At 39.9% G+C, this 27598-nt stretch overlaps 1 protein-coding gene across 1 annotated transcript in view; it reads right to left on the reverse strand.

The window, feature by feature from the left end:
- Positions 1–240: 240 nt before the first annotated feature.
- Positions 241–27598, reverse strand: part of slc16a10 (solute carrier family 16 member 10) — a 30604-nt gene continuing 3246 nt past the window's right edge. The window contains exons 2-6 of the mRNA XM_040027997.1: positions 15958–16102; positions 13956–14379; positions 6900–7043; positions 6378–6606; positions 241–3798 (exon numbers count right to left, since the gene is read on the reverse strand). Coding sequence (XP_039883931.1) covers positions 3569–3798; positions 6378–6606; positions 6900–7043; positions 13956–14379; positions 15958–16102 — 1172 coding nt within the window. The 3' untranslated portion in view covers positions 241–3568. The remainder of the gene's footprint in view (positions 3799–6377; positions 6607–6899; positions 7044–13955; positions 14380–15957; positions 16103–27598) is intronic.

The following is a 27598-nucleotide window of genomic DNA, read 5'->3' on the forward strand; positions in this document are numbered from 1 at the left end:
TATACAGCAGAAGGACTAAATCTAGACAAATCATCTAATCACACACGCTCACACATGGATCAAAAGAAGATAAAGATTATTAGAGAAAAACTGAAGGAGTGGCATGTCAGTGTCTCACAGGTTCAAAGGTATAAAGTGTTTTTGTTCATGTTCAGTTTTACTGCACTTGATTTTACATCTTGATTAAATGAACTTCAGTGTTTTCTATGATCTATAGGCATAAATAAAAAAAAACCCAGATAACTTAAAAGTAAATATTTTTACTGTTTTTAAAATGATTAAAATTAATTGTGTTTACATACATTGCATATACTGTTGTTCACAACACATCCTGCAACAGAGGAAATGTAGACACATTCATATTTAAGAACACTTTTTGGGGAGAATACATGGAAAAGGACGGAAGCAGTAAAGATGCAGCAAATAAAGCCAGTGGCTGGATTAGATGGCAAAATAACAGCAACTAAATACTGTTAGGCTTTGGTGTGTTAACTTCAGCAGATTGTCTCAAAGATTTTGGTCTATAGTAATCACCAAGTAAAAATAAATCATGCAATTTAAAACAAAGCATCTCTTTGGTTGGCACATATCATTTCTAGAGGCACATATGACCGAACAGCTAAAACAAACAAGTAAAAGAGCGAATAGAGTGCAATGAATACATACAACAAAGCATTCATATTCATATATGGCAATGAGAAATTACTCGAGGCTCTCACAAATGAATAGCACTATGATGGCACTCCACCATAAAGAGTCATGCACATCATAAGGATAAGACATGGGATTTAAGCATAGTATTGGAAATGCTGAAGATTTCAGTCACTTTGTGCATTAAAATAAAATAAAATAAAATAATGGCAACATGTTTTTCATTAAAGAGCAAAGTTAAGACGTATTCACGGTGACAGGACAGTACAGACAGGGAGCAGAGCTCTGCTATCATCTGAGGTAGCGGGTCACAGGTTTGCAGAGGAAAAAAAAAAAACACTGACCCACAGCATTTCTATGATGGAGATTCATTTCCCCGGCGGCGTGAGTTTTCCAAATATGCAGTCCACCACAGTCAGTGATGGGTGACATCACTTGGTTCACTGGCACTACATAGGGGGCTTTGGGGAGGCGAATGAGGGCAAGCAAACACACTTTCAGACATTTTCATTTGTGCACAGTTTGGTCTTCAGTCAGTTCATTTAAGGCTTTTAACAACATGAAAGTCTCCAGAAGTGAAAAATAAATAAAACACAAAACAGATACCTTTCTACTGAATGTCATTGAACTGGACAGAGTTAATAATTAATGGGACTGATGGTCACATAGTCAATTATTAGTTAGACTCACATCCACAGTTCAAACAGAGGAGTCTCTGAAATGATTCAGTAGAGTGAGTAAATCATACAGAGGTGAAGGAAAATGCACAATGTTTTGTGGGGTTTTGGGCCATTTAAGAGATCATCTGACATGAACCAGGTCAACTGTTAATGAATGCTGCACAATTTAAGTATGAACTCAAATGTGAGAGAAAATTACAAGAAAATGAACAAAAATGGTCCCCATCTGGCAGTAGGCTTTAACAAAGGGATGAGGATTCAATTAAAAGGTAACATCTTCCAATTTCTTCGAATGTGCCCACTCAGCATTTTGCTAAAACAAAACCCACTCATGCCCTAACTTGGCCAGTGACCTAGAGTTCAGTTCAGCTCTTCATCCCGCTGTCTTTGAAAGAGCAAAGTAATCAACAAACTGATGCAGTACATCAGATACGCATGGCTAATGTAAGTGGTGAATGTCTTCTTATGTGCTGATAGGCTGAAAGCAGTCAACAAAGTTTTAAACAGATATGACTTGATGATAAGTGAACTTTCACAGTGGCTAGAAGTCCTATTTTTCCTACTCCAGACTAATATTTTCTGCTTGCTTCCAGTCTCTGTGCCTTTTTTAGGATAACCAGTTGCCACATATTTACTTTCTAAAACTATTTCTTTAAATATAACATCTAAAACACTGAGGAGGTTTGATTTAAAGCAGCCTCTTTGAATGAATCAGTCACAGTACCAGATTAACTGATGACACAGTTGCAGGGGGCTTTTTAGAACCCTCTCTATGCTTTCATGTTTGTATAATCTGATCATTAATAATTCAATAGTGGTAATTTTGGAAACACAGGCAGCATAAATTCTGGGATGCTCCACAGCATGGGATCAAGAGTGGATAATAACCTTAACCCCTTAAAGCCTGAAATATAAAATAATTGCAGAAAATTCTTGTTTACTGAACCATCAGACAAATTTGTTTAAAAATTAAGTACATTTTAATTATCTTATATGACTTTTAATTTGTACCATATATTTGCTACCACTGGTATTTAAAAAAATGTATTGTGCAGTTTATTTTGAATTTTTCAAGGGAAAGAATTACGGGCTCAGTGAGGTGAACTTAGAGCTTTTGGGTGCCAAGCTCTGCTTGGTGAGTTAAACAGCCTTTAAATGATCAGATTTCCTAGATCCAACCTCGGAAGGGAAGCTGGGTCAGCATCTCTGACAGGACATATTTTATTGTGCTTCCCAAAGCTGCATCCTTACAAGCACCTTTACAGCTCAGATTCCAGAGTCAGACAGAAAAACCTAGACTTTTTAGAGCACTTCTCTGACCCGATAGTTACTGTGTGTCTTTTTAAACACCAATCATTGATTAGGGATGCACTGACTGTCAAAAGGACCGATACCAGTACAAATATCAACGGTAATACAGATACTGGTACTGATACAGATATTGATGTCTTAAAGAGCATCTGGAAGCCTGCAGATAACAGTATTTGTATTAGTTTTTGTTGTTATCTAGTTCCCGGTTTGGTCCAGGAAAACAAATATAGCATATTATTTCATTTGTGTCAGGGTTTTTTTTTTTCAGCTTTTGTTAACTTTTAGACAGGACATCAGTATATGCCAATTTATTTGCAGAAATGCTGGTATCAACCAACCCCGACCGCTGTATCAGTGCACCCCTAAAACAGATTACATAGCATACTGGAGGACATAAAGATGGCAGGGTTAAATATAAATCTTTGGCAGACTGGTTCACTATGAACTTATACAAAAATTAAAATTAACACCATAAATTGTTTCCTATGTTTTTCTGTAGGTTATATTATACAACATGTTTTAACTGTATGTCTAAAACTGTATGATAGTGATGAAAAGTCTATGTTAAGATTAGAGTAAGCCCAGTGAGAATGGCTGCTGACAGAGTTGATCTTGGACACAGTACTGCATGCCTAACTCTTATTGTGACAAAAAAATAAATGTCCAGTTTTCCCCATTTTCAGCTACAATTTCAAGCTTGCCTGATGTAAGATTAGTTCAGTCTGATGCATAGTTCTTCAGGATCACATTTACGTTCAGCTTCAACATATGACTCTGATATGTTTGAACACTTTGGCATTTTTTCCTACTTAAAACAGTCTTCACTTAAACACAGATATGCACAGAGTATCTTAATACTATCAATGAGCAGCAGCAGCCTCAGTCTGACCCCCTGCACCTCTCTGTCAGTCTCTCTCTAGGGGTATTTAGAGGACAGACTCTCCTGCTTTGTGTTGCACAACTTCTTGAGCCTTTTCATGATTCATCATCTTCTGGTTAGCGTCCTGCTCCCCTTTCACGGCCTCCTTTTTCTCTCTTCTCTTGTGCTTGGCTTCCACCCAGGGTATCAGACACAGCAAGGCCCCGCCAATGATCGGTGGGACTCCTGCTAGGTAGAAGGCCATGTCGTAATATCCCATTTTGTCCCTCAGATAGCCTGCAACCAGATAAAGGGGGGGAAAACGGTCAAATAAACACAGCTAAAGGTCAATGTTTACGATCACATCCAAATACAAAGAGAAACACAAGTGTCAGAACTCCTAAACATCACAAGATTAACAGCTGGTGCTGACCAAGATGTCATTGACTTTTGTCACCTGTATGGCTTCTTTACATATGTAAACTCTCCTAATAAAGATGGCTTCCAGCTAAAACACACACACACACACACACACACACACACACACACACACACACACACACACACACACACACACACACACACACACACACACACACACACACACACACACACACACACACAGAAGCTGCTCTGCCAGCAGCCGTAAATCACTACAGAGGGTGGTGAAGGCAGCAGAGCACATCACTGGCACGAGGCTTCCTGCCATTCAGGACATTTATCTCCAGCGATGCCTCCGTAAAGCACACAGCATCATCAAGGACCACAGCCACCCAGCACATCAGCTGTTCTCCTTGTTACCATCTGGCAGACGTTACAGGAGCCTCTCTGCTCGGACTACAAGACTTAAAAACAGTTTTTACCACCAAGCCATACGACACCTCAACCACAACACTTAAACACACACAACACAGCACTCAGAAGCTACCCTGCAGCTTCACAAGTACTCTGTTTAATCTGCACTGGTCACTCCACTTTATTGTCATTGATATTTATATTTAAAAGTGCAATACTGTAATTTTCTGCTGCTCATTCCTGTGCAATATCCCATCTGCCCTCCCGTCATATTTCTTTTCAAGATTTTCTTATTTAATCACTAGTGTACATATATTTATAGATACATATATATTTAGTCATCTTTTCTCTTTTACCATGTCTCTCTAATATTTTGCTCCTTACTATTTTTCTATTTTCTTTTTTATTTTATTTTATTTTATTATATTTTCTCCTACTGTATCATGCTGCTGAGTGACTGCTGCTCGTCAAACACATTTCATTGCAATGTTGACCCTGTGCTAACTTGCATATGACAAATAAAACTGAAAACTGAAAACTGAAAACAACTGATTGTCTTCCAGGAAGCCCTCTGCACATGAAGCTCACATGAGTAAATGCACATGCTAGCAGTAAACCTTTAGTGAACCTTTGGCATTCAGCACTGAAGAAGTCTCGCATTTTTTAAAATCCACATGTAAACAGCGTCAGCTAGAAACATACACACACACACCGATTAGCCACAATACTGAAACCACCTGCCTAGCAGTGTGCATGTCTCACACCTTTCAAAGCATAGCTATCGGGCATCCTATAGATGCTCAATCGTGCTCATGATTGAGCATCTGGGGAATCTGAAGATTAACTGAACACTATGAACTCTTAGCAATGTTCCCAATGGTGGAATGCATTATCCTCCTTAAGGGGTCAGTGATATTAGGAGATGCTCTTGGGAATGCAACTCCCACGTAACTGTTTCCAGCAGAAAATTGGCCCAGGAGTCCCATGTCCTCTGTTGGCTTGTCTGATAATGCATCCTGCTGCCACCTCTTCCCTGTGTAGATAAGTGCATACGCTGGTGTTGAGTCTGTGTTTCCACAAACCCCGCAAATTCTAGAGACTTATTCATCATGAAGAAAACAAGACAGTCGATCGATCGATTATTTGCGCAAGGGAGGCCTCGTCTGTGTCCACCACGAAAATGACCCCCAGATCTGACCTCCTCCTGCTACCTTTTATTGAGAGACAGTTCACACAAAACACGTCAGAACAAAGCCACGCCCCCTTGGTTCTAAGACCAATGTGTGAACTTCTGTAAGAGTGTGTGTGTGTGTGTGTGTGTGTTATGTGAGAATGTGTGTGTGTTAGACCTCCTGCTGACCAAAGGGTCATAAACCCAGGAAGCTTACATCAAAAGAAACAGATCTTTCAGATAGGATGTATCTACAATAAAACCTCCCCCAGCACAGAGTGATTGGAGAGGTGGTCAGGATCAAATGAATGGCTTTGATCCTACTGCTTGAACTAAGACTGTACAAATTTAAGAAACACAATGGCAACATTCAACAATTAGACTTAACAGCTGGCTCACATGATTCATCAGACCAAGCCATCCTCTTGATCCATGATCCAGTTCAGAAACTCACATGCTCAGTGTAAGATCTTCAGCTTTAGTACAGGGCTCAGCATGAGCACTCTGACCAGTATTGCAGCTACAATCTCATGCACAGCAAGCTGTGATGCCCTGTGTTCAGACACCTTCGTATCACAGAAAGACAGCATTAAGGCTTTAACCAGATTGTGCTGCATTAGCTCTTTGTACAAGACAAGGTAAAATGCGGAAATGCGTCAGTGATCCTTGTGCACTCACCAGCTCACTGAATGTCCTTTTTGTAGGTACACATCACTACACAGTTGGAATTACCCCAACGAGGCTTATATATAAAAGTATGCATGTGCTAGATTTTTGAAGCTAGTTAAGGCCAAGGATCCAAAATGACTAAACTGCCATATTATTAGATCATCAGTTTAGTGTGGGCATGTGTCATATGTTCAGGGGTTACCTGAGCATGATCACAAATTTCAGTTAACTCCTGCTTTACCTGCAATAGGGGGCCCCACAGTCATGGGCACAGACATCAGGCCTAGCAGGAAGCCAATGGCCTGGGACACATCTTTGGCTCCAACCAACTCAAAGGCGATAGGTGCCATGATGCAGATGAAGCAGCCGTCAAACAGTCCCATCAGCAGACACACTGCGATAAGCCCGCCAAACACATTGCACAGGGGGATCATCATGGACATGAGACCGATGACGAAGAAGGACGCCACCTAAGTAGAGAGATTATTTTGTTAATTGTTATGGTTTAGTACACTCTATATATTCAGATTGGATGCAAAACCAAAAGAAACCCCTCATTTTACTTTAACGTTACACGAGAAGGCTCATGTAATGTTAAATCTTCACCCCCTATTGTAAGACCTTTAACTGGCTTAAAGGTCTCACTGTGCTATGATCCTCACATGATCCCTAAAATGCTATTTCAGAGAATTTTTAATGGTCAGAACTTCTGCATTCAGACAATGTAAATCTGCTTACACGACTGTTGAGGCCACACACTCACTTGCAGGAACACTTTGTTGACTCCGCTAATGTAATCCGCCACTATGCCGAAGATCAGTCGGCCAATGCCAGATGTTATACCAATGCACATGAGCAAAACTTCCTTATTGGTGTCTTTTCCAAAACGCTCCTGCACGTGTTTCATCTGTGGACAGTAAATGAAAGATGAACACAGCTGTTTCATTTCTTTAGTTTACTGCAGTTATATGATGCACAGTACAGCACAAAGAATTACAATACAAACTGTGAAACTGCAACCACTGACTAAAACCTCATTGGACAGTGCTCTTTGCTTAGTCATTGTGGATTTGTGTGTTAACTACATAAAGATATTTGCCTGAGATCTAACCTCACTGGACACTTAACTAGGTACACCTTTCTGGTACCGGGTTGTACCTCCTTTTGCCTTAGGATTACTTAAATTCTTCATGGCAAAGGTTTACCAAGGTGCTGCAAATATTCCTCAGAGATTTTGGTCCTTGTTGCCTCGACAGCATCGCACAGTTGCTGCAGATTTGTTGGCTGTACATCCATAATGCAAATCCCCTGTGCTACCTCATCCTAAAGGTGCTCTATTGGATTAGGAGGAGGTGGCTGAGGAAGCCATTTGAGTACAGTGAACTCATTGGCATGTTTGAGAAACCAGTTTGATGATAGAAGGTGACTCTGCCAACCTGTAGCATCAGTTTTCTGTTCTTGGTTGACAGGAGTGACACCTGGTGTGGTCTTTGTTTTTTATAAGTCTGTCAGCACTGCGCTGCACTCCTATGGATGCATATAGTTGAATGGAGAGAGGGAAAATTCACTAAATTTTTCACTCAATGTATCTTTTACTTCACATTCTGCATGCGTTTTTCCAGAAATCTGGGGTTGAATGGTTTTGCAGAACTGGGTTCAAAAAAATGTCCGGTTTTACAAATCCTTTTATTTATATGACAGCAGCCATATTTCAGGCAACAGGTCAGTTTGTTGTTATCATATCATCAGATCCTTTTATCTAGCTTGTCCATATTTCAGTGCTCATTTGTATTTCAGCTTCCAGCAAATGCCGTTTTCTAGTTTACACTGTCCAGATGTTGGCTTTCCACATTATCTCCTGCAGCCACGTCATTCCTACTGCTAAGCATTAATCTGTGAGGACCGAGAAGAGAAAGAGGGGCCTGCTGTGTTTCTACCTCCAGGCAATGTGCAGCAGACCTCTTCAAAGGACCTGCTGTCTGCTGATGTATAGACCCATCACCATCACCCCCTACACTTTCTGGCAGACACACATACATCCCTAAGACCTCTGGGAGACTTACATTCTTTGCCAATGTACAACAACATGCTCTGTCTTTAGGAAGTCTTACATCCAAGAAGCAATGCTACACACATCTTTGTTTGTTTGTATAAGTGTCAGGAGATTAACTTATGATACACACACTCAGTTGAGGCTGACCAGAGGGAGGATAGTTTTAAAGTGAAGTTAGATGTATCTTGAACTTTGCCACCTAGAATTCTGCTTGGAAGGTTCACGTGACAAACGTGCTCAATCACACGATCACATTATCAGACATAAACCAGTGGACAGTTGATAATTGTTGAAATTTATTGCTTCAGCCTAGCCTTCTGAAGGTGATTGATATTCCTCATGTGTCATACAGTAGTGAATACCTTATGGAGAATGTGGTTCAGTCAGGAAAAGCAGACCAAGAGAGTCATATAGCAAATATGTAAGATAATATGGAAGTGTATGAGTTACAACCTAGCATCACCTACTCAGTGCCATGATGAGATCTATGATACCAGCGAACTATCAGTCAAACAAAGATCCTTTGTTCACAGCTATATAGCTGGTAAATGATCGTGGATCTTTTTTTAGATATTCCCTATCTGACTCATTCCCACATTATCAGGTTAGGTTACATTTTCAAAGCTTCCTGCCCCAACTGATATATAAATGTAAAGAAAAATAAAGTGGTTCATCTCATAAATTCTCACCCAGCATGCATAGCTGATGACATTACATTAAGCATAACAATCACTGAAGTTCTCAATAACCTGAGCTGCTACTTATGACTAGTTCAGATGTCTAACAAACAAATCTATAGTTGGTGGATTTAGCAAGGTAACAAACTAGAGCACCTTAACACAAAATACATTTCAATTATAGGGAGAGTTTTCCCCTTTAGAGCCCCAGTGCACCAACCCAACCTTCCCAAGTGCTGTCGTTCTCCTACTCTCTCGCAGATGTGTAATGATCATCAAACATCCAGCCCACACACTGCAGCCCTGCAGGTGCTCCTCATTAAAAAAATGAAACAAGCTTATTTTAAAAGTAGACACAGCTATCTGAAGAAAAGTACGGCTCTGAATGGTCCTTTATGATGTTCCATGATTCAATTATGTTGATTCAGGAAAGGGAGGACATGGATTATCTGTCTTGATGATAAGATCAAACTTTCTAACATATTGGCCTTCAGCAAGTTGCATAATTTTCACAAATTCCTTTCCCACTTTGCACTTGGCAAAGCAATAGCATACCTTTTATCAAGCCATTTACAGAGCAAACACAAAGGCAACTTCTTTTTTCTCTAATCAGCAATAAGTTGAGAACTGGACTTTACTCTTTAAGTAAAGAGGTAAGCAAGATGAAAAACATACAGTGGGGCAAAAAAGTATTTAGTCAGCCACCGATTGTGCAAGTTCCCCCACCTAAAATGATGACAGAGGTCAGTAATTTGCACCAGAGGTACACTTCAACTGTGAGAGACAGAATGTGAAAAAAAAAAAAAATCCATGAATCCACATGGTAGGATTTGTAAAGAATTTATTCGTAAATCAGGGTGGAAAATAAGTATTTGGTCAATAACAAAAATACAACTCAATACTTTGTAACATAACCTTTGTTGGCAATAACAGAGGTCAAACGTTTACTATAGGTCTTTACCAGGTTTGCACACACAGCAGCTGGTATTTTGGCCCATTCCTCCATGCAGATCTTCTCGAGAGCAGTGATGTTTTGGGGCTGTCGCCGAGCAACACGGACTTTCAACTCCCGCCACAGATTTTCTATGGGGTTGAGGTCTGGAGACTGGCTAGGCCACTCCAGGACTTTCAAATGCTTCTTACGGAGCCACTCCTTTGTTGCCCGGGCGGTGTGTTTTGGATCATTGTCATGTTGGAAGACCCAGCCTCGTTTCATCTTCAAAGTTATCACTGATGGAAGGAGGTTTTGGCTCAAAATCTCACGATACATGGCTCCCTTCATTCTGTCCTTAACACGGATCAGTCGTCCTGTCCCCTTGGCAGAAAAACAGCCCCATAGCATGATGTTTCCACCCCCATGCTTCACAGTAGGTATGGTGTTCTTGGGATGCAACTCAGTATTCTCCTTCCTCCAAACACGACGAGTTGAGTTTATACCAAAAAGTTCTACTTTGGTTTCATCTGACCACATGACATTCTCCCAATCCTCTGCTGTATCATCCATGTGCTCTCTGGCAAACTTCAGACGGGCCTGGACATGCACTGGCTTCAGCAGCGGAACACGTCTGGCACTGCGGGATTTGATTCCCTGCCGTTGTAGTGTGTTACTGATGGTGACCTTTGTTACTTTGGTCCCAGCTCTCTGCAGGTCATTCACCAGGTCCCCCCGTGTGGTTCTGGGATCTTTGCTCACCGTTCTCATGATCATTTTGACCCCACGGGATGAGATCTTGCGTGGATCCCCAGATCGTGGGAGATTATCAGTGGTCTTGTATGTCTTCCATTTTCTGATGATTGCTCCCACAGTTGATTTTTTCACACCAAGCTGCTTGCCTATTGTAGATTCACTCTTCCCAGTCTGGTGCAGGTCTACAATACTTTTCCTGGTGTCCTTCGAAAGCTCTTTGGTCTTGGCCATGGCGGCGTTTGGAGTCTGACTGTTTGAGGCTGTGGACAGGTGTCTTTTATACAGATGATGAGTTCAAACAGGTGCCATTCATACAGGTAACGAGTGGGGGACAGAAAAGCTTCTTACAGAAGACGTTACAGGTCTGTGAGAGCCAGAGATTTTCCTTGTTTGAGGTGACCAAATACTTATTTTCCACCCTAATTTACGAATAAATTCTTTACAAATCCTACCATGTGAATTCATGGATTTTTTTTCACATTCTGTCTCTCACAGTTGCAGTGTACCTCTGGTGCAAATTACTGACCTCTGTCATCATTTTAAGTGGGGGAACTTGCACAATCGGTGGCTGACTAAATACTTTTTTGCCCCACTGTACGTGGTACTAGGGCAAGGCTATTTCAAAAGGCCGCGCTCAGCACTTTGCTCAAGGAAATAGACACTATAAAAAAATAAAAAGTATACTGCTGTTTGGAGGATCTGACAGGACTCCGTTCCAACAAGCCGAACAATATGCTGCTGGACGCATGTTTTTCTGCTTTTCCATCCCACAGGGCTGGGGCTTTAGGTGCAGGTAGGGGGGAAGAATGGCTGCCGAGGCTGTTAGTCCAGTGCTGGTGCTGAGGCTTCAGCCAGATCCAAGTGTTATCCCAGTCTGTGTAGCAGACATGAGAAGTGTTGGGAAAACACAGGCATTGATCCACAGGACACTCTGATCTCCCTCCAATAACAAAGTCACCGTCTCCAAATAAACAGGCATCTCCTGAGTCTTTCCAGTACATACAGGCTCCCCTTCTGCAGCCCTCCCAAGACGTTTTCTCTAAGCTCAAAGTTTCCTATCTTGAAGCAGAAATAAACACTGATTTAGGGAAAGCGACACATGTTTACGGAACTGCAGATTAAATCCTCCTTCCATATTATGCCACATTCACCAGGACCACACAGCTAAATAATGAACACATGAGGAACTAGGAAGTTGTTGTGGTGAAAAAAGAGCCAGGCAACCCACACTACAAAATCAGCTGACATCTACCTGCCGAGACTGATTTTCTTTAATCATGTTTTGTTTTGTTTTTAATATGTCTGTCTTTGAGAGTCAGGGCTCTTTGCCAATGCTGTAGAGTCACATTATATTGTATTTATGTTGTTGAAAGCACTGAATAGTTATATTTCAAAATGGCTCAGTAGTTCTAGAAAAGTATCATTGTATTAAGAAAGGTGAACTAAATATCTAGTAAAATATAATATGTAAAAGTAGCCCAAAATTGACCATAAGTGGACAATGTCACAATTACACACAGAGGACTTTATTACAATAAATTCCAATTTATATTTCAGGATTGTGCACAAATACATTAGCAAACTGTGTTTGTTGAGCTATTCTTTAAATGCGCCATCTTAAGCAATTTGGCCTTGTGTTCATTTTAATTGCATACACCAGTGTAATTGCATTGCGCTGATGGACCCATGGCTCTGCAGGCAGTGCAGGTAAATATTTTTTAAAAAACATTATAATGCAGGTAGACCTCACCACCGTTTAGGCGTCCACCAAAGCTCAGCCCTGCTGTTCATCCTCTGCATGAACACAGCATTACAATAACCAATACCTTGGACCCTCCTTTACGCAGACGATGTGGCACTCGCAGACCCAGACCGCCTGCCCCTACAAGAGCAGTCGCAGGAATGGAAGGACCAGCTGAAAGAAAGTGGAATGCACCTAAACACCAAGAAAACGGAATACCTAGAATGTGGCCCTCAGATCCTGGGATTGATCCAGATCGACGGCCAGGAGTTAAAGAAGACCGCCCAATTCAAATATCTCAGGTCCCTGGTCTCGGCGGACGGCGAGACTCTCCCGGATGTGTGCTCACGAGTCAACACAGCATGGCTTAAATGGCGTAAATCCACCGGCATCCTGTGCGATAAGAGGATGCCTGAACACCTTAAAGCCAAGATCTACAAGACAGTCCTATGGCCGGTGGCCCTATATGGAGCGGAATGCTGGCCAGCCACCAAGAAACACGAGCAGATCCTCCATGGAGATGAAGATGCTCAGGTGGATGTCTGGGCTTAACCCGCCCGGATTGTGTGACAAATGAAGATGTTCGAAAATGACTCAGAGTTGCCCCAATCGAAAAGATGATGAGGGAAGCACGCCAACGGTGGTATGGACACGTCATGCACAGCAAGGAGAATTCAGTGTCAAGAAAAGCCTGCAATAGTAAAACTGTAATCTTTGTGCCACTTTTGTGCATTTATATCGTGCCAAATAAGCCGTGCGCAAAGCACCAACATTTCTACTGGAATCCCCATCATTTCAAATCATTAAGGGTCTCACGAGGCAAGGTGTGAACTCTTTGTGCGACACTGCTCCACCCAGCCATCATGTGAATTATTACAGCCACATATTACACACACACATATTAGAATGACTGATAGTCCAATGATGACTCTTCTCTCAAACCATGTTTCCAAACTGTGAACATTAGAATTCTCAAAGGAGTGCCCTCTCTCTGTTTGGGTGCAGATGTTCAGCTGAGTCTTGTCTTGAAGAGCTGGCTGGCTCTCTATCCTGTCCCATGCATCTTCAGCATGCACTTAGCTGTCTAGCTTGCGTTTAGATGTTTTGTCCTTGGGATTATAGTGATATTGAAGTGCACACTTGGAGAAAATTCATCTGATATAACACTGGTGCACGTGATGGAACTCTGGAAACGTTCTCAAATGATGTGTTTTTCTGTCTCCTTTTGCATCCTCCCTTAAATAAAATTTTTAATTTATCACAGTTGCCAAAAAGCAAAATATTAAAAGACAGTAACACTCTGTGCCACCACTGAATGTCTGGAAGATCCTGCCATGGTTTCAACTTCCCTTCCTCTCCCCTTTCACAGTTCTGTTATTCACATAGCTGTTATGAGTTTTGATGACTGTGCTGTTGAAGCTAGCTAACCTCTCACCCTTATTCCTTGTTAACCATGCCAATAATGAGATCCAGAACCCAGGAGTAGGATAGTTGCAAAATCACACTGTGGAATCTTGGAATTTGCATGCTCCCATATGTCAAATGGATCATTACCAACCCCTTGTTTGGAGGGGAGTGAACGGCACATACACAAACAGTAAGTATGAATGCCAGCATAAATATTATTAACACAGCAGATGAAAGAAGTGATAAGTACTTACCAGATGAACATAAGGCACAAAGTAGCCATAGAGGGCAGCGGGAATGCCGAAGGCCCAGATGCGATATCCCCACGACTTCCAGATATTGACGTTGAAAATCTGTTTTAGGTGTGAGCTGCCTGTTTGGGAGTCTTTCGGTTTGACCGGCAGCAGGGGCTTGTAAGTGAAGCCAGCCAACATCAGCACAAGCATGAGGATGCAGAGGACACGCATGGTGGAGTATAGGCCTATGTTTTTCAGTAAGGCTGACAGCACAAAGGGCATAGCGATCGTGAAGACGCTGCTGCCGGCTGTTACAATACCATTTACCAGGCCAAGGCGCTTCTTAAAGTAATGGCCAAGGATGACCAGGCTTGGCTGGTAGGCGAAAGAGCAGCCGCAGGAGAACACAATGCCGTATGTGAAGTACATGGGGCCCAGGGACCTAGGAGCAAATAAATAACATCAGTGTACAGTCGATTCATTCAGAGTTGCCAATTCATCTGCAAGATATTTCCCAGAAAAGAATCAGTTCTTAGCAGCAGAAACTATAAAATAAGATGTCAAATGTCTTTAAAGGTCCAAAAAAATGTTGTTTACAGATTTTTGTTTCAAGAAGCTTTATCACGTATTAGGTTAAATCAAATGCAGTAACACAATTCTCATTCACATAAATCAAATACAGAGTAAGTCTCCTAACTCGTTCTCACATTAAGTTAATTTGCTATAACTTCAGTGACAACAAATAATTCGTTTAAATATTTTTAACACATTATGACACATTCTAACCGATGGTGCATATTGGTTTACATTGTCAGTGACTCATAATTATAAAAGTTATCAATTGTTTAAACTAAGTCATTTTACTATTTCATGAAAACTGACAGACAGCATGTTGCTGCCACCAAATTCAAAATGACCTAATGCCTTTTCCTTAAAATAGTACATGTTCTTAGTTCCACTGTTAATAAAATATTTTATAGGTTTATGAGCTTTGCCAATCACTGCATTCTGTTTTTACTTACATTTTTATACAGGGGCCTAGCGTTTTTGGAAATGGTTTTGCACACAGTGAGTTTCAAAGTTCTGTTTGGCTTAAATAAATATCTAAGTGCCAATAGCAGTCACATAGTAAGTCTGCACCCTGAGAACTCAGCTTCCTGACCACAGTTTCTGTCATTTGACCAGCTGTAATTCAGCAGTTTTATTGCTTACTCTAGTGATAAAGTGTGTGCGTTGCACTTGTTGCGTTGCTTGAACCACATATGACTGTGTGAGTGTTTCCTCACTTGTAGGCCACAATGAGATTCTAGGTCATTTTTACCATGAAGTCATCATTTTATATAAACTGTTTTGTTTTGGGAGATCAAACTGACTCATCGAATTGATCAAATAAAATCAGGCAGACCACACAGTTACACTGATATTTATTTTTATTTTTACCATTCAATTAACCAACAGGACTACGGTCCCCTTGCTCTCATTTTGAAAGTTTCGCCAAGTGAACAGAGTCACTGAGTTTGACCTCTTCACTATGTTTGTGATATTGGTATTTGATATTTAGGGTAAATGTGTTGTGCTGCAAGATACAGTCCATCCAAGACATTTGCGTTTGACTTTAGATGAGTGAATGTCCTGTATTTCATTTGTTACTTAGTACTAGTTAGCATGTGTCTATGCATTTTGCCCTCACAACATGCAGCCCAAAATGTTAACTTAGAAGTTTCTAAAAAGCATGATATATTATAGTTGTGGAAACCATATAAGAAATCATGGGTGCCTTGTTACTGCCCCAAATACAATCTTTTTCAGTGGAAAACACTGTATGCATATTTTGTCATGTGACAAAAAAGTGAAGCGAGACAGGCCTGATATCCTATAATACTAAGGTTTTGCCTGTACGTCCAAAGTTAAATAACAGTTAAAAGGTGCTACAAAAGAATCATACATAAAGCAAAAGCATGCTATCTTAAGAAATGTAAAAAAAATTCTTATGCAGTTGTGAGTTGGGAAACTTCCTTACGTGACAAAGGAGCTACCCAGTAGGCCGACCAGACCCACAGCAGCACCACCCACTGCAACAATTCTGCAGCCGAGCATGTCGGTGAATATGCTGACGATGGGAGAGCAGAAGAAGATCATGCCCATGGAGAGGGAGCCCACCCATGCTGCAGGAGACACACAGTGGGAAGACAGAATGAATGTCATGATTCTATTATATTTCAATTCAATTCAGTTGAATTCAATTCAATTCAATATTATTTATATAGCAGCAAATCACAACAACAGTTGCCTCAAGGTGCTTTACATTGTAAGGTAGACCCCACAATAGTAGATACAGGGAAGGAAAAAAACACCTTGCACAACTGTCTCCAGGAAAATACTTTACACTACAGACACTAACCGCTAAACAAAGGGTCATGTTGCAATAACAGAACACTATTGTTTCTGTATCGATGCACACATTTACGCAAGGATACACACACACTGTACAGCTTACTAGGCAACCAGTCATCACATGCCTTACCAACGTCATGAGTTCCCTTTTTTACATCTTGGCCATTTTACTCCTGCTGTACTTTGTATTTGAATCTACTGAACTCAGGCTTTACAAATGCTTCTTACGTACATAGTCCATACATTTACACATTCCTTGTATGATTTCCTTCGTAGATGGAAAAGAAGCAAATAAACCATATGGTGACAGAACACACAAGATACAAAATACATTATTATTAATTTTCAAATACTGAGGTCGTTAGTAAGTCATACCTGTGAGCCAAAGGTTCAAGTTTACTCTAACTGGCATCAGTGAGAGGGGACAATCATAACATGGTCATCTCAGATTAACAGCTCCGGCTGTGCAAGCCCTACTCACCTGCTGTTCAAACTGTTTCTTTGCAAAAGCCAGCCAATGAGAAGAAAGTTCATTTTAATGCAGGGGGAAAGCCAAAAAAGTTTGTTTTAGACAATGGATGGACTATACCAAGGCCCCTTAAAAGGTAAATAAGAATTTCTGTGAACAAAGCTATTCTGTTAGTGTGTTTGTCATGACTATAGGGAAAAAGGCGAGAGTGACATGTTTTTGTACAAAAGACTGCTGGGAACTGGGAACTTTCTCTTTAAGACATCACACATCCAATACCAGATAACAATAGAGACCAGAAATGCCTTCAGGTGAACAACAGGTCAGCACATGTGACACAAGCCATATAAAAAGTTGTTGACTCTGGAGCTAAGTCAGGTGAAACTTGTGGGAAAAGACCAACTGGAGCTGGAATGCTTTTGTTGTCTGTTTTTTACACGACTAACAGGAAACCCTTGTGTCAAGTTTCAGGGTTGTTGCTGGGATTTTATTCTCCTCACCTCACCCCATGCTGGCAGAGTATTAAGCGATCTCAGGTTTCCAAATGAAACAGATGCTATGAAGTTCCAAAGAAAAACACCAGTGTGGTTGTGATTTTAGGATTAATCTGGACAACACTGTCACCAGCTTCTCCCTTTTTAAAGTCACACTTGAGGAGACGTGTTTATTTCAGTGTGCCAAGAGTTTACAGTCAGCCAGCAACTGAGAGGCTTTATTGCTCATTGTTTAAATCAAACTGTCCACAGTTGTTTATTACCTAGTGGTCCCTGCGAAATGTGGCAACAGTTATTTTCATTTTATTTCTTTTCAGTCACTTTTTTACACAACAGTAATTCACCATGATAGTTTAGATATTTGTCATGTAAGGATTAATGTTGTAAACACTAAATGCACTTATGTTGTTAGGTTCTATATCAGTTTTACAGCCATTCCGTCATAAACCAAAGTACAAATTAAAACTCTGATAACAAGGATGGACCGAAAGTCAGAGGAACACATAGTCTTTATCATTCGGGGGAACTCCCAAAGCTTCTTTAGAGTTATTCCAGACAACACAGTAAGTCAGAAAATGTTCACTCTAATAAATGCCAGTGAACGAGAAGAAGCAAGAATCCTTCAAAAGCAACAGGAAATTGCTGTTGTGCTCTTCTGGCTGTCTTGATTTAAAAGCATTTATGCTTCAGACAAGAGAAATTCTAGATTAAAAACAATGTAAAATCAGGATTCTTTGTGTCCCAGTGACATCCACCTCTAGCTACGGGCACTGCTTTAAATACTAGCAGACGAGTTTCCCTAAGTCATCCGTCTGCTTCACTGGAAACCCCCCCCCCCAACTCTGAACCCAGTCACCCCACAACAACTGAACCTTGAGACCTAGGAAACTGCATAATACACCTGTTATCCACAGAAAACTGCATATTTTAAAACTCAGAAAGCCTGTGTATCATTTGAGGTAACTACTTTGGGCATTCTTGCCTGATTTTCCCTAATGACCCCAAGAACTTCAGTAATGACACCATGCATCACGTGTTGTTTTGAATGAGGGTTTTGAAAGACAATTCAGTTGGACCTGTCAATAATAACATTGAACAATAACTGAAATGTCAGTGTTTTTTTGTTATGCTCAATTATGCATTTGTGCAGTTTTAAATCTAATTTCTAATATTTCAAGCTAACTATTAACTGACTAGCTTAACGGCTCAATAAATTTATTAATTTTGAATATTTTGGCCGTTTAGTCATTACTTTAAAATTATTTTTAAAAAGTTTCTTAACTTTGTTTCAAGTACTGACAAATAATTACCACTGTTTACCCATTAATTATAATTAAACATCCCCTGTGCTATGTGCTGACAAGTTTAGCTATAGCATGTACGTTTATAAGTTCATGTCATCTTTATTTTCCTTCCTTAAAACAAATATATTTATCTATCTCTTTAATCCTAATTTCTATGAAACATCAAGTGAGATCACTGCACTGAATGCCACAAACGGAGCACTGAAGACTTTACTTAAATGTATGAATAAATTCAAAGGGTTTGCATTTAAAAAAGCTATCTGAAGAGTTATCTTATAACCAAAATTAACAAAAGCATCTAATGGATGAGGCATTTTGCAGTATTGAGGTAGCACAAGACTTGCTCAGGTAATTAAACAAACAGAACATCTCTATGGCACGTTCTAGGAATCTGTTGACCAAAGATGCTCAGATGTTACCAATGTCTAGTTGAAACATGGAGAATGAAGACAGGCTTCATTTAACACTATAGACCACTTACAACTTACCCCGAAGTCCCAGGCTGTTCCACTATAATGAACACAAAGTGAGGAGGAAAAAGGTTTTAGCGACTAAAATGCTCTCACGGCCATCAAACCAAAAACAAGACCAGATGTCCCCCTGTATCAACACAGCACCAATGCAAAAGTGTTTGTTACCATGACGTAGTATTGACTTTAATGGCTTTATATATATATATATATATATATATATATATATATATATATATATATATATATATATATATATATATATATATATATATATATATATATACATATATATAAAACACCCAGCACGCCCCAACATTGTGATCAGGCCATCATCATTATTTCACTTCACTTTCCAAGAGCTCTTGTTTTGCTGGGTACATCACCGTTTCTTTTATTGGTGCTGATGGAGATAAAGGTACAAACTGGTATTCCATGAAAGTACACCCAAACCCAGGTTTAACTTTAGAGATCACACTATGTAAAAGTTTTGGAGACAAAATAATAATAGCTGTTTTTTCAGATTCAGTTGGCAGTTCAGTTAACGGTGGAAAATATAAAAAATGTAACCACCAGGAATCAAGATTTTATGATAACCTGATACAGTGACCATGTTAGTTAGAGCTATTACTGGACAGTGTTTCCATTCATCCATTTTCTTCCACTTGTCCAGGGCAACACCAAGGCGTTCACAAACCAGACAAGAGATTTCTCTAGCGTGTTTTGGTTCTACCCCAGGGCCTCCTCCCGTTGGAACATGCCTGGAACACCTCACCCAGGAGGCGTCAAGGAGCCATCCTTGTCAGATGCCTGAACCACCTCACCTAGTTCCTTTTCATGTGGAGGAGCAGCGGCTGTGGAGGAGAGAGCCCCTCCTGAATCCAATTTAAGACTCTGTAGGTGGTGCTCTGTTTTTTGTTCAAATGCAATAACCATCGGCAGTTATGCTAAATAAACCACTGTTAGAAATATTTAACATTTCACTTCTTCACCATGTGCAACTATTAATTACTGTACTTAATTACAAAGTAGAATACTAGAATAGCTCAGTTCTTCTGAGAGACAACATACAGACCATAGGTTGTTCTGTTTAAATTCCAAAGGACTAAATGATATGCAAAGACAATTCAGTTGGACCTGTCGATAATTGTGTGGTCTAACATCCACACAGCTACTTCAATCTGATAAGCTATTAGCTGGCTAGAAACACCTAGCCTTTCATGTACTGTAGTTACATCCAGGCTCCTTAATCTCCCAGACAGAAGAAACTAAGCAGAGCAGTGGCCTTAAATCCTGCAGCTGTCTATACCCAGCAGCCTCACAGCCAGCTCACTATCAGACATTTGGACTCGCTGACCAGGGCTCAGGAAGTGGACCCTACTGCACTGAACGCACACTTGGCTCCCACAAGGCAGAGCACATTCTTCTCTGACGACAGCATTGAGAGCCGGGGGAAGAAAAAGGAAAAGGGAAGTTAAGAAATGCCAACTAAGTGCAGTGAATATGTTTTAGTGACCCACATATTTCCCAGCTAACTGCACTCGATTCACATCCTCCCAGCTTTGCTTCCTAATGCTAATCTCAAATAATTATATCTAAAAGGAAAAAAAAAGAAAAGTCTGTGTAGGTTCTCAGTCATCCAGGTCATAGTAATCAAAGGAGCTTTCTTGAAACTTTTTTTAGGCCCCTTGAAGCTTTTCTTTTCAAGCTCCTTAAAAAGAAAAGGAAAAACAACAACATGCAAATAAAGCATGTTGTTTGCATCTCTTGACACAGAGAGACAGACAGCCATACACACTAACAGTCATTCGGAACTAACAGTTAACCTAACCCCACTAACTGCATGTCTTGGGCTGTGGGAGAAAGCTGGAGTACCTGGACAGAACCCATGCATATACAGAGAGACTATCCAAACTCCACAATGAAAGGCCCCGATGGTGGATTCGAACCCAGGACCTTCTTGAGGCAACATACTGCCCATTTAAATAGTTTTCAATATTTTAAATGATTTTGAATACTTTTGGATCTCTATGACATCATCAAGAGGGGATATCCTCAAGATGGTTCATGGGAATCCAATCAGAAGGCTGGCCTCAAAAGAAGAAACCTATAAAAACCTTTTTGAGACGGTGGATGAACTTGGGATTGTAGAACATGCAAGAGTTCTCAAATTAAAATTTAGTGTACCAAAGACGTGCTGAAGTTAGTGTTGGTGTTTATTCTGTTGCCATGACACAATTTTTCACTTCTCTGATTATTTGGTCTGGAGTAGGCATTTTATTTGAATTAAAAGGAAGCAACAGAAATCTTTTTTAAGAGGAACTGTAATCGACATGTATAAATTCTGTGGAGTTACCCTAAGAGACTAATTATGACACTTTATTTCTTTTATTACAATGGAGGATACACTGGATAGTATCCTCCATTGGTTTGGTTGGTTGGTTTTAATCACTGCTACATCTGTCAAATAAAGTCTAGACACAACAACAGGTTCACATACCTAGATTGCATCAGAATCAGAGGAGCTTGGCCCACAAATGTATAACAGCTGCTTAAGACTGTGTTACCTTTTAAATTAATTTAAAAAATTGTAAAATGTATAAATTAAGTTTCAGCAAAAAAGAATAGAAATTAGAGGACAGTATAGCTGGAAAAGAGATGAGGGAGACTCCTTACAACTCCTGCTGAATTAAAGGGGTCTTACTGTGTAATACTGTTACAGTATGACTTTTCAACTGGTGCCGATCAGTCACAAAGACCCCAGTCATAACCCTAATCAGGGCCTCTTAGTGCCGCAGTCAAACATCTGGGTCTGCAACAAGGATATAGCAATTCCAGTTTACAGCAGCTGGAAGCCATTTGTATTGGGCAGTTCCACTGGAAACTGTGGAGAAGGGGGAAGTGTTTTTTGTGTGTTTGCAACCCACTCAAATCATTTGTGTGTTTTCTGGCCTCTCACACTGCAGGAAGTGAAAACGTCTGTCTGATGACACAGGAAAAACTTGGGGAGCAGCTGCAGAGCGATTTATGGCTGTGCATAAAAAAGCACATCATACGCATGCTTGGAATGACTTCCCTCTGCAGCAGATACTAGAAGTCCATATGAAAAATGTTAAATGGGTGTTGTGTTTCATGTTAGAGGGAAGCAAAAAGGGGTGGTGTGTCAGAACAAGCTGGTGATTGGAGGAGCTTTTTGTCCACCCCCTTTTTTAAGCTCACTGTATAGTGTTGCAAACAACAGCTTGAATACATACACTCCTCCCCAAGTCCCCTTATCTCCAGCTTCTTGTTTCACAGAAAGGCCAACACTTAACCTAGAACTGCCATTATCTGTACCTTCAAAATGTATCCATCGGAAGGTGTTTTTGACTAACATTTTATGTATCTTGTGGTAAATCAGAGGATTTGTTGTACTTAAATATGTGTTTGTTGAGAATTTGAATAAAATACTTATTGTTCCATGCACTCTGCAGTTGCTCCATCAGTACTTTTTTTGTAAAGGGCTACGGCTAAATGACCCCCACAAGGTTTCTTTTCATTGGCCTTGAGCAAGACAATGACAGATACAGCTATCATCTGTGTCAAGCTAGTGTGATTTTATGTTTGTTTACTAAAAAGTTCCCTCCAAAACCATGCTTGCTAAGCTAGCTATGTGTTACTAACAAAAAAAGTAAACTGAAAACAGCAGAGAAACCTACTTTGCCTTTAAAAATATGAGATTTTTTGTAGTAACTAACAATACTGTTAGTATTAAGAAAGAAACAAAAAGTAACCACAAAACTATAGATATTTTATTTTAAGTCAGTCCCAAGTTTAAACATTTGTTGATGCCACATAAACTTGATCTAAAATAAATATTTATTCAATAATAATTTATTTTATTGTAAAATAATAAAAATTACATGTATGTACATAATAAAAACCCACATCAATCCATAATATCTGTAATGATAAAAGAGGCAACAGAAAAACGTATTAAAATCTTGTCCTGAGAAATATATGAGCACTGTGATATAATGGCCATGCTGTTTTCTATGGTTACCATGGCTGCTTAGAGACACATGGAGACCAGACCGATCATGTACCTGTGAATCTTATTATAGTGGCAGTGTGGTTTTTGCCGGTGCTGCCTGTGATGTTCGATGTTCCTAATTAGTTCACAGTGGTCTTTGTGCAAAGTTAATTTTATCCATGGTCGATGAAATGAACGGATGCAGGAGACAGTAAACAAATCAAAGAGTACCCCATGCCATGCTTAGGCTAGAGGGCTACTGAGAGCTTCAGTAGCTTTTTGGGGATATTAGTCACCATAGGATAGTACTATAGGAGCATACCATTATCCCAACTCTGTTTTTCCTTCAAAACAGGAAGGTGCCACTTAGAATTTTGTTTCTGATATTTATTCCCTCTTATTCCCTCTTTTGCCCTGTAAAAATAACACATTTTCATACTTGTCATGCACTGTAACACCTCCACATTGTGTCAATTAGACGTGGTTGAGTGAGACCATAAAGACTGACTGTTTCAAGACCTAATCTTGGTGCAGTGACACAGGGATTGCCTGCTGTTAATCAGTCTGACATTGCCCAAGAGCAAGGACATCACAGCCATTAGTTCACATCCAGCCCCTCAGGCTGTGGTCTGAGGGGCTGGTCCCCTGCGTGTCATGTGCAGGGGGCCAAACAATTTGTCCTGGTGCCACTGAAGTGGGCTCTGCCTCCAGCATGTTTATCTTCTCGAGACTTTATCTCTTGACAACCTTCACCTACTCAGACCCAAGCTTACACACGCCTGAAATCAAACGGCCTGTCAAATATTAACCCGTCTATGATTAAAACTTGTCAAGGTTTTGTGGAGCCATTCCATCGGAGTCATTTTGTTTTATTTTGAACCAAGTTACCCATGAAGATCAATCAATTATGCTTTTTAAAAGTGCATGTAAACTTGGTTGGGCATGTTACATTCATGTGAGCCTGTAGTTGTAGATAAATATTTAACTGACAATTGTCTCATCTCCTTCAGGAGCCATCTGAGCATATTATTCAATCGGAAATCCATTATCTATAACCTTTTTGGTATTTGAATTAAAAAAATAAACTTAAAACAGTTCATTTTCAACTAGTGAAACGTGTCTACTTCACAAAACAAACCCTTGCATAAAACATCATGTGACAGTAAATTATTGCTAAAGCAGCAATATAGTAAGCCTGACTGCTGACAGAATAAACTCAACATCAACTGAACACTTTGCCCTCAGTACAAGGCAGACAGCAGCCAAGCAGTGAAAAGTCCTAATATAGTCTTTCCCCCGTGTTCTGATCCCTCTTCAGTCAGTTCTGCTGCCCTATAACTGAGGGAAACCAAATTCCTGTTAATGTACAAGGGAATCATAGTTACTGTTAACTGATCTAACACACTCATGTCATCAAAACAACACAATCAAGGTATCAAAAAACTAGTTTAGTCCAAAGTTCTTTGGCAGGTCTGACAGTAGACAACAACCAAGTGGCTTTTGGCACGAGGCTCAAGAATAACCCCATCTGGCACTTTCACAGGGAGGGAACCAGCATAGAGCCTTGACCTTCCCACCCCAACATAATGCATTGTGATTGGTTGACTGTGACAATTTCCGAGCTTTGCAGCGCGTTATCTTTGGCACCAACAAACAGCTACTAGCTGAAGATTTCAGCTATTAGAAACTTGCTTTTTATGGAATATATATCCCTATTTAAGAAATTCATGAATGCCCAGCAGATAATTTCTGGTAAATTGGTAGTAGATCAGACCATAGGAACTACAGCTACAAATTCAAATTAATATGTTAGCATGCATGATAAACACATTATGCAACCTGAAATCATACACATTACCCTGCATCACAGAAAAGAATATAGTTTTACTCATAGGCAGTAATGTTTGATCATTCTTCTCAGAAAGGAAAGAGAGAAATGCGCAGTATTTTCAGTTATTCCAAGCAGGGATTGTTATTATTATTATAATAATAATTATTATTATTATTAATGTAGACCCTAGAAGAATTAAAACTTACAAGTTAAAGACCTTACAATATAAACTGTTGTGATTTGGCGCTATATAAATATAACTAAACTAAGTTGAACTGAATTTAATTATTCCAACAAAAGCAACCCGTTTACAGCAATCAGGCCATCATGGTCCTTAAAGTGAACAGACAAATACTGGCCCTAATAACTGCTTTAAGTTGCAGACCTTAACTGAACATTTATTTTCATCTTAGGTGCAGTTTCAAGGCATATGCAGTTTTAGCCGCATCGGAGCTTGAATGTGAGACAAAGAAACACGTTCAAACATGTGCGTTGGTATGTCTTTGCACTCAAATCACCAAGCACAGGGCACATGAGGGGTTTTCAATGTGGAACTGCCTACATTTCAACTCCCCAGTCAACTTAGAGGATTAAAAACTTACTGTTTGTACTCCATTCTCCATAAAGAACAGGAGTAAAACTACCTATCAGAAGGCTTTAATAGGCAAAGTTAAAACAGTAAATCAGCAACAATCTCTCCCTATTATGTTATCTTTACTTCGGGTCTTATTGACTGTAATTATGCCCATTCAAAATGTACCGAAGTGGGATAAATCAGAGATAAGATAAAGGAGAGCCATGGCACTCAAACAGTAAATGGCCTGTATTTGTATAGCGCTTTACTTAGTCCCTATGGACCCCAAAGCGCTTTACACTACATTCAGTCATCCACCCATTCACACATTGGTGATGGAAATCTACATTGTAGCCACAGCTGCCCTGGGGCGCACTGACAGAGGCGAGGATGCTGGACACTGGCGCCACCGGGCCCTCTGACCACCACCAGTAGGCAACGGGTGAAGTGTCTTGCCCAAGGACACAACTATCAGAGCCAGGGCTCGAACTGGCAACCTTCCACGATTGCCCCTTGGAAACAGAATTTCCAAGGTAAAAAAAAAAAGCTTTTTAAAGCCTTATTTTTGGTTCAAAGTCAAACATTTTCAGGATTTTTTTATTTTTATTTGACTTCATTGGTGAATCAATACCTGCAGTTTTTATATCCTGGTGATCATCAAAATAAAAGTTCATTAAAGTATTTCTTCTGAACTGTCCCATCAAAAAGTGTCTTACTCACAGGAAAATGAAAATAACTAATAAGTATCCAGTAACGCAATAAAACTGAAACATGAGAAACAATGTTAATGTCTTAACAGAAAGGAGGTCTAACCCATTCGGCTTTTTAAACCCACCAATCTACATCAGATACTGACTAATACTGACTCAATATCTTTGAGTATTCGTGCTTATAAGTTAATATATTCATTTCAGTTACATCGTATTCGTGTTCTGTGTATGACATGCACCACAGGCCATGATATTGATGGTCTTATCTGCTCCACTCCATGTGTACAGCGAAACAAATAAGCACACACAGTGAAACAGACAGCAGAGGAGAGAATATTACTGCAAAACGTACAAGCCTTAAATGCTGATCTGAAATGAACCCACGTAAATAGCAAAGTGTTGCCATCTCTCATTGCAACAATAAAAACCAATTAACTCACAGCAGGCAATCATTTTTTATTCATGAACATATTTTAGGTTGAGTAATTTATTACATGTTCTGTGTCTCCCTCCAAGACAAGACTGCATATCAGTATCTTGTCGCAACTTTCACTTGTGCTAAAATGAAGCTCTCTATATGACTTGCACTCTTTTTTCTTTTCTTTTTTTTGGGGGGCGGGGACTTGCACTCTTAATGTGTGCTATGCAATGCTTGAAAAGCTTGCTAAAAATACACATATGTGTTATTACAGCCAGTGATAAACAGAAAATAGATCCAAGGGACTGTGCTGGGAAGTAAAACTGTTGTCTAAAGTTGAGTAAAGTAAAGTCTATGTCAGCAGTGTCCGTGTAAACAAGTGATACAAATTTCCATGGAAAATCCTGACCAGGGAGATGAAAAGTGTATCTGGATTTTGGTGACTGCAGTAAAGTGTCTACACAGCCAGAGAAGACGACTTGTTATGTTGCCAACAAGCAACACTCATACAATGGCTGATGGGTGTTTCTTCCATCTCATCTTTACTTTTTACATTTTCATTATCAGATATTAGAAATACCATTATTAATATATCTGATAAAATTCGTTGCCCAGCTACAGTTCTTCCCCCAAAATGACTCAGAAACTAGACTAAGACGATCAAATCACGCTACACTCAGTAGCCATTACAGAGCCAGCTATCCAACGGAATTCATTTTAGTATTCTGTTTTCCTCCATGTCAATTAAATTCCATCATTTCCTCTAACGCTCAGTCAGATAAAAATATTCATGTGGGAAAGAAGGGGATCTCATTCAAGGATTTGTGATGTTTACGAAGACTTGTATCCTGACTGTTATAGATGCGTTCTCTTAGCATTCTGGCACTTCCTCTATGACAATGTCCAACTTCAAAACCACTCAACTGCCTCATTAATTCTCATTAGTTCTGTTCTCACGACAGGAAGGCAAGCTGAAGAGTGAACA

The sequence above is a fragment of the Simochromis diagramma genome, unplaced genomic scaffold (assembly GCF_900408965.1).
Source record: "Simochromis diagramma unplaced genomic scaffold, fSimDia1.1 OVJJ01000746.1, whole genome shotgun sequence".
In the NCBI taxonomy this organism is placed as follows: Eukaryota; Metazoa; Chordata; class Actinopteri; order Cichliformes; family Cichlidae; genus Simochromis; species Simochromis diagramma.